The 8480-nt window shown below is 44.1% G+C and overlaps 1 protein-coding gene and 4 non-coding genes across 5 annotated transcripts; all 5 read left to right on the top strand.

The window, feature by feature from the left end:
- The first annotated feature begins 2799 nt into the window (after positions 1-2799).
- LOC123188847 (60S ribosomal protein L13a-1) lies at positions 2800-5616 on the top strand. Its single transcript, XM_044601120.1, has 3 exons — positions 2800-3277; positions 3367-3454; positions 5283-5616. The coding sequence occupies exons 1-3, from the start codon at positions 2889-2891 to the stop codon at positions 5424-5426; spliced, it is 621 nt and encodes a 206-aa protein (XP_044457055.1). The 5' UTR covers positions 2800-2888; the 3' UTR covers positions 5427-5616.
- On the top strand, positions 3895-3977 carry LOC123038436 (small nucleolar RNA R12). Its single transcript, XR_006417873.1, has one exon. It is a non-coding gene; the product is annotated as a small nucleolar RNA R12 (small nucleolar RNA).
- Positions 4409-4491, top strand: LOC123038417 (small nucleolar RNA SNORD24). The gene has a single exon (XR_006417863.1). It is a non-coding gene; the product is annotated as a small nucleolar RNA SNORD24 (small nucleolar RNA).
- Positions 4628-4709, top strand: LOC123038416 (small nucleolar RNA SNORD24). Its single transcript, XR_006417862.1, has one exon. It is a non-coding gene; the product is annotated as a small nucleolar RNA SNORD24 (small nucleolar RNA).
- Positions 4893-4975, top strand: LOC123038415 (small nucleolar RNA SNORD24). The gene has a single exon (XR_006417861.1). It is a non-coding gene; the product is annotated as a small nucleolar RNA SNORD24 (small nucleolar RNA).
- Positions 5617-8480: the final 2864 nt, after the last annotated feature.

Here is an 8480-nt window from a genome sequence, read left to right as displayed (position 1 = left end):
TATATATATAGTGGTCTAGAAGTATTTAGAGCATTTTATATTTAATTTAAATATCAACGGGCCTAAAAACACCAAAGATGTCGAAGGCAACTTGGGCCATAAAGGCCCAAGTGGGGGAAAGGAGGCCGAACTAGAAGAGGAGGAGGACTCATACTCGTCCTCCCTGGCTAGTGCACCAAGGGGGAAACTTTCCCCCTTTGGTGGGAGCCCTCCGTCTCCCCTCTATCCTATATAAACATGAGGATTTGTGCTCTTTTGGATCTACAATTTTTGGAGCCTCCTCTGGTTCTTCTAGTTCTAGTCCTAGTTGGTCCTAGTTGACTAATTGAAGCTAGAGTAATCCTCTTGTACTCATAATTATAAGCCCTGTGTGGTTCTAATCTCCTCCTTCTAATTCTTCGGTGATGATTTGCTTTGGATGGCGAAATGCTGCTGGATCTTGAAGGTTGCATGCTTGCAACCAATTAGAGAGGCCGTGCTTTCGGTATTCGGTTTGAGGGACTGTTTGTGGGCGGTTCGTGGGATCATTCATCGACGGTTTGAGGGACTCCAAGTACGATCTAGGCCGGCACATCCTTCTTTTGCTGCAATTCGGTGACGGTACCGATCGTGATCCCAACCTGTTATGCATCTTCATATTGATCTTGGGTGATCGTAGGCGCGATTTCTTGTTTTCTACTATGTTTCCCAACAATGGGTTCAATCTAGCGGTGATTTCTATATCCTAGTGACAGAAAGGGACACGTCTTTGTATTGTTGCCACTAAGGATAAACAATGGGGTTTAATCTTATTGCTATATTTCTTTCTGTCTACATTATGTCATCTTGCTTATTGCGTTCATTTGTTTCTTGCAAACTTAATACTTTGAGATGCATGATGGATAGCGGTCTCCGGGTGGAGTAATAGTAGTATATGCAACTGAATCAACGGTCTACTTATCATAGACGTAATGCCTACGTGAGATAATGCCATGAACTATCATAGTTATAAATTGCCCTATTATGTCAATTACCCAACAGTAATTTGTCTACCATGCCACTACCTATTTTTGAGATGCCACTAGTGAACTTATGGCCCCATGTCCATTATCCATTAATACAAAGCTATTATAAATTTGCTCTTTTACATTCCTTTTACTTTTTAGCTCTTTGATATTATCACTATCTATTGCTTTTAATCTTGTAACTAGCAAGACAATGTGATTACTAACCTCCTAGTCAGGCTGGGTGCAAGCATTTGTATTGTGTTTGTGTGCAAGTGCTGTTTACATTGTTAGCTTGGTGAGTCCTACTGGTTCGATAAACCTTGATTCTTAACAGGGGGAAATACTTTATGTTGTGCTACATCACCTTTCCCCTTGAGGGAATCCAACAACTCCTACGGGAGTAGCATCGTAGTACAATTTTTGGGACTATGCATGGCACATAGGGATGATTCAATAGATTAATATTAGAAAGACAAGTTTGAGGTGGTTTGCTGTTAAGCACACCTACGGAATTTCTTCTTACTTTCTTCGATAAAAAATAGAAACTTTGGATCAACTCTCTATTGCACGTGTTGAGGGATTATCATGATGTTGAACTATGTTACTCCCTCCGTTCACTTTTGTAAGACGTTTTAGGCATTTAAAACAACACCCAAAACAGTTCGATTTCAGATGTCTTAAACGTCTTACAAAACTAAACAGAGGGAGTAATGATGTTGAGAGGTGGCAATAGCGAAAGTATGAACCATGTGCCTTGTTTCCACGCATTCAAACACTATTTAACTCATTTTTGTTACTTGTTACGTTGATATTTTTATTTATTCAGATTAGAAAAACATATTTCTACCATCAATATCGCACATCTATCATTATCTCTTTACCGAATTAGTGCACCTATACACCTAACAACTTTGAGTGTTTGGGGGGGGGGCTTAAAAGACCACTTGTATTTGACTGAATGGTTGTTTGAGACAAACCATCTTCCCCATGCATCTCTTGTGGATTGATAAACCTTAAACCATGGAAATTTGCCGCTGTACTACAAAACTTTGTGCTTGGTGGCCCAACAGAGTCTACAAGATAAGGTTATGTAATAGACATCACCCCGTGCGCCCTTCTGGGCCGGCCCATATGCGCAACGGGATGCCTCCTGTTTTTTTTGCTTTTCTATTTTATTTCTTTGCTTCTTGTTTTTTTATTTTATGTTTTTGTTTACTTCTTTAAGAATTCAAGGTTTCCAAAAACTTCCATTTTTTTTTGTGAATTTTGAATTTTTTCCGAGAAATCATAAAATATTCATGAATACAAAAAATATTTATGATTTTGAAAGATGTTCGGAAATCATAAAATGTTCATGATTTTCAAAAAATGCTCGCAAATTTGGAAAAAAGTTTGGGATTTCATATAATGTTCATGAACTAAAAATGTTCAAAAAAATTAAAAAATGTTTGCGAATTTCAAAAACTGTTTGCAAAATTTTAAAAATAATCATGGATTCAAAAAAAGTTCATGCATTCAATACATTTTTTCATCAAAACAATAAAATTATTCCTGAATTTAAAGAAAATGTTACTCGATTCCAAAAATGTTTGCCGATTCAAAAAAATGTTCAAAGTTTCAAAAATTTGTTCACAACATGCGCACGGGACTGACCCGCTTTCTGACATAGTGTAAGCCTATTAGGACTTTTTGTGGAGTACAGCCCATTAAGAGTTTATTAGGTAACGAGGCCTATTGTTCTTTTGAGAGCACTAGCAACCGCCTGGCCCAATCTGCTACCTCCTGGTCGCCTATAAAATCATAAACCCTAACGTCTTACTGCTCCCTCCTTCGCCGCCGCCACCCACGACCAGCACCGGAGCCGGAGGAAGAGAGGAAGGGAGAAGCCAACAACAGGTAACGATGGTGTCTGGCTCCGGTGTGTCCGCGCGTCGCGTGGTGGTGGATGCGCGCCACCACATGCTGGGTCGCCTTGCGTCGATCGTGGCCAAGGAGCTGCTCAACGGGCAGCGCGTGGTGGTGGTCCGGTGCGAGGAGATGTGCATCTCCGGCGGGCTGGTCCGTCAGAAGATGAAGTACCTCCGCTTCCTCCGCAAGCGGATGAACACCAAGCCCTCGCACGGCCCCATCCACTTCCGCGCTCCCTCGCGCATTTTCTGGCGCACCGTGCGCGGCATGATCCCGCACAAGACGCCCCGCGGCGAGGCCGCACTCGCCAGGCTCAAGGCTTTCGAGGGCGTCCCGCCGCCTTACGATCGCACCAAGCGTATGGTCATTCCCGACGCGCTAAAGTACGCGCCTTATATTTCTTGCTTGCACTCTAATGGCGGATTTAGTTAGTTATGTGGTGATGATCTTTGTGTGACTTGTTGTTGGATAGGGTTCTGAGGCTGCAGCCGGGGCACAGGTTCTGTCTGCTCGGCGAGCTTTCCAAGGAGGTCGGATGGAACTACCATGAAACTATCAAGGTACGTTTTGTTACATCGATCACTCTGGTTGTCACCTCTGAACAAAAATGATGATGATGTGATGCATACATATGATTCTTTGGCTCACAATGTTAGATGTAGTTGTCCTGTGGGTTTAGTTTGTAGATATCAACCAGATTTTTATTGAGAATTTTAGATGATAGCTTCTCACTGTGTGGCTAAGTCAAAATTAATTGCTGTCGAGCTGAAACACAGGTTAGGTTATGGGTCGACATGAAATAAGGTTTTGGATAGTGATAGAGTGAAATGCTGAATTGTGTAAGCCTATTTTACTGATTTTAACAAAAGGCACTGTCAAGTTTCCTTTTGTGCTTAGCTTAGTAGCTTCCATCAGTTCCTTCCTTGTTAAGTGCATTGAGAACTTTTTTGTGCCATTTGAATTTGTTGATTTTTTACATTGTAAGTGCAAATTTAGCATGACTGGGATGATGCAGAAACTCAGGACTGATGTCCATTGATTTTTCACAAAGATGATGCTTACAACCAGCTACTTCTGACTATTCATGCTAATTTTTTGACAGCAAAAGCTATTTTAATTCGCCTGTTCCCTCGTGCCTGATGATATTTTTATCTTTTAGACCGATTTTGATTAATTTTGTCAATGATGATTTCTGATTGATCATGGCATTTGTTGCCACACTCCATTGTAAGATTCTCATGTAGTAACATCTGGCTGTGGTTATCATCATGTTCTTTTGTTGGTTTCTCTTGTGTTTAGTTGACGACCATAACCACCAAGATCTCTGAGGCGTATCTAACAACCAGCAATTCTTATTGTTATTTAAAATTTGTTGTCTAGTTCGTCTCAATTATTTGAACTCAGATATCAAATCATAAAACTGCGATTGGGACTTCGGCACCTGTTTCTCATTCAACATTTGGCTGTGGCTTTTAGCCTGTTCTTTTATTTGATTCTCCTGTGCTTCAGTTATAAGCCTGTGATGTGAGATTAATGTTTGCTACTCTTGATGGGCGTTCCCCAGTTGATGACCATAATCACCAAGATCTCTGAGGCCTCTTTTAACTTCCAGGGATTCTTATTGTTATTTAAAATTTGTTTGCTAATTTGTTTCAATTATTTGATTCTCATTTAACATTTGGATGTGGTGTTTAGCTTGTTCTTTTGTTTGATTCTCCTGTGCTTGAGTTATAATCCTATGATGTGAGATTAATATTTGCTACTCTTGATGGATGCTCCCAGTTGATGACCATAATCACCAAGATCTCTGAGGCCTCTTTTAACAACCAGGGATTGTTTTCTTATTATTGTTTAAATCTGTTATAGTTTGCTTCAATTATTTAAGTAAGACAGCAAATCATAAAACTGGGATTGGGTCTCATAATACCTGTTCCTCATGTACATTTGACTTGGCTTTTACCCTGTTCTTTTGTTTGATTCTCCTGTGCTTTAGTTGTAAGCATATGATGTGAGATCTATATTTGCTACTCTTGATGGGTGCTCCCCAGTTGATGATCGTAACCACCAAGATCTCTGAGGCCTCCTATGACAGCCATGGCTTGTTTTCTTATTGTTTTTTATTTTGTTAGCTAGATCGTTTTAGAAAAAAAAATCAAAATCAGATTGCACATATCGTAATGATGTTAGATAAATGTGCGCTGCTCTTGTTGAGCATTTCAATAGTTAATGGCCATTGACCAGCAAGATCTCCAGCGCCATGTTAGGTTCTTGATTGGGGACTGTTTTTAATTCTTTATTTGAGCGCATGCCTTGAAAACATAGGCATACCTGCTGCAACTAGATGTTATTTGGAAAATGGCTCATCACCTCTTTTGTTTAAACTGGCAGGAACTGGAGGAGAAGAGGAAGGAGAAGGCAAAGGTGTCGTATGACAGGAGGAAGCAACTGGCCAAGCTGCGCTTCAAGGCTGAGAAGGCTGCCGAGGAGAAGCTGGGTTCTCAGTTGGATATCCTGGCACCAATCAAATACTAGTGTGCCGCCCAGTCATGCATGGTCTGTTTTGCTGGATAATGGTGGTTATTGCTTACGTTAGTAGCCTGAGAGTGTCGTTGAGATTTGAAACCTCTGAGTATCTATACTATTCCAATCTTTGTAGCAAATGGATTGTTTGGTATTGTTGTTTTCGCCCCATGAGATTTCAAAGATGTGTTTTCTCCCATCATGTTTTTGTTGTCGCCAGAAACTTATGACCCTTCTAGATCCAGCTCTCACACAAATCAAGCGTGCAAGCGAGTTAAAGAACATTGATCCGCGGCAACATTATTGTTTATCTTCACCCATACCGGTTCAGGTGTTTGCCAACATTGCCCAGCACTGCAGTTTAAGCAAAGACGAGGTTTTCTCTGCCCATTTCACTGGTTACAGAGGATCGAACACCTCACCATCATGCGATCCAACGGTTTCTGGACATCCAAATCGAGTACATTATGGAGATAATCGTACACAGATCGGCCATCAGAATATCTTTTATTTCCACGTTAGGATTTTTAGTTTAAACCGATGGCGAGCTGTCCAGAAACTCTGCGCATGCGAGCGATGCATCAAGGGCATGCTTGGTAGGTTGCATCCTTTTTTTGGTCTTTTTATCTGTGACTCAGTTGGACCTAACTGAGTAAATGTATGCCAAAAACGCATGCTTGTTTGGTGACATGGGTTGGGCATGGCGTAGCTTGTGATCACCTCTTCTCACCAGTGATGACCTTACTGCACACGATCAAAACATCATTTCAGTCCTAACTAATACATAAATGGTAGTTCATCCTAACTACTAATAAATAGCAGTAGAAATTAACAGTCATATGTCTCAAAAGAGAAAAGTTCACCGATGCCGAACTAGGTGAAAGTCCATCCCTCTTCTTAGTCACCTACTACTAAAATTGCCTTTCAGCATCTCAAAGAAGCACTTGTTGCAGCTCCAATACTAGCTCTACCAAACTTCAAGAAACATTTTGTTGTAGAAACAAATACTAGCAACAAAGAGATTGGAGTTACGCTTATGCACGAGGGTCACCCTCTCTCTTACCTCGGCAAAGCTCTGGCCCTAAGTCTCAGGCCCTATCCACACATGAAAAGGTAGATACATGGAAGTCATACTTACAGCATGCACCTTTCACCATTTCTACTAATCACAAAAGCTCGATACATTTGCAAGATCAGCAGTTAAGTAGCTTTTCTTCTATGCAACATAAGGCATTTCTCAAACTCTTGGGGCTCCAATATAACATTGTCTATAGAAAAGGTTTGGATAGTGCTGCATTTGATGCTCTGTTAAGGCCCCCTACACCTATGGAGTTGGCTGCCATTTCCTTTTGAACACCCAAGTGGCTATTTGTGGTAACTGAAGGCTATCAACAGTACCCTGTAGACAAAAAATTGTTGCAGAAATTGGCACTTGCAGGAATAAATGTCAAAGGCTACTCTCTCTTGTCAATGGGGTCATCAGGTACAAACATAGAATTTGGCTGAATCATAACAATGAAGCACATCAGGCAATTATGCTCTCTTTACATACTAGTGGTATTGGTGCATATTCAGGTTTCCAAGCCACTTATCAGCACATTAAAGGGTTGTTTGCTTGGCTTGCAATGAAACAGGACATACAAGCCTATGTTCAGAACTGTACCGTATGCAAACAAGCCAAGTCTGAGCACACCAAGAAACCAGGGTTATTGAGTCCACTTCCCATACCCAAAGAGGACTAGAATCTGGTTAGTAAGGATTTCATTGGAGGGTTGCCGAGGAGTAAAAACATTGAAGAAATAGCCCCCCCTGCTTTATATTATAAAGCAACCAACACCGATCACATAGCAACTGCTGGGGCCAGCAGCACATCAAGCCAAAAAAAAGGAAAAGAAAGAAGAAACAAATGCCAACAACGACAGCTCGATAAAGCGCGGATGACCCGCCACCGCTGCGCCCTTCGGATTCGTCCCACCACGGTCCAAGGGTCCTAACCGCCGCGTACCAAGCAACACCTCCAAGAAGGAATGTGACGCCGACGCTGCTGCCCGGACGTGCCCTAGGGTTTCCTCCGACTCACAGAGGGAAGTGGGGGATGGACACCACCGACACCCTTCAAGAAGGAATGGTGGCACCCGCAGCGTCACCGCGTCGGTGCCGGATGAACCGGCAGGGAATTCTTCCGCACCCTAAACTCCATTGCCCAACCGATCCGGAGCCAACCAACCAACTTGCCGCCCACCAGCATGCGCCAACGTGGTCTTGATGCCACCCTCGCTGCCTCACTTAGATCACCATCACGAGCCCTAGGACGGAGAGAGGAGCGCCAGGAATTGGGAGCGGCAGCACCGGAACCGTGCGGGAGGGAACCACCTCCACCGCCATCGTGCGGGAGACCTGTGCCTCCAGCACCGTCACGGTCACCGTCCGGATGTGGCAGTAGGGGCATACTAGGCCACCCGGGCCAACCCAGGCCCAAATCGGGCCCGCAAAGCCCGGCCGCCATGCTGCAGCAGGCCAACGCCAGCGCTGTCACCACCCACCAGCCCAACACTGCTCCTCCGCCTCCTGAAAGCCACGCCATCGACACGCCCCACCACCATCCTGCCCAGACCCAGTTGGGCCCCCAAGGGCCTGGATTTGGGCCGAGCGGGCACCGCCAGATCGCGCCACCCCGCCACCAACACCGGTGCCGCCGCCCAGCAGATCACCCGCGACCACGACAGGCCATCCCGCCGTCGTATCGGACCGTCGCTGTCTAGGTGCACCCCACGGCTCCGCTCTGCCCCACGGCGGCACATCGCCGAGAGGTGAAGGCCAGGGGCCGCCGGCGCCGGACGCCATCGACGATGGCGGGAAGGGAGTAACGAGAGAGGGCTCGAGGGGGAAGGCGCCAGGAACACGGCTGGTCGCCTGCGGGGGCAACGCAGTCACGGGGGAGGGGGGGGGGACTTGACAGCTAGACTCCAAACTAGACTCCAAATGTTGACAAGTAGAGTAAAAACTTTGGCACAATCTTAGTTGCCATTGATAAGTTCAGTAAATATTGTCACCTTATACCACCGT

This window comes from Triticum aestivum, chromosome 2A (assembly GCF_018294505.1).
Source record: "Triticum aestivum cultivar Chinese Spring chromosome 2A, IWGSC CS RefSeq v2.1, whole genome shotgun sequence".
NCBI lineage: Eukaryota > Viridiplantae > Streptophyta > Magnoliopsida > Poales > Poaceae > Triticum > Triticum aestivum.
The sequence above is the reverse complement of the archived record's forward strand: the minus strand, read 5'-3'. Positions and strand labels throughout refer to the sequence as shown.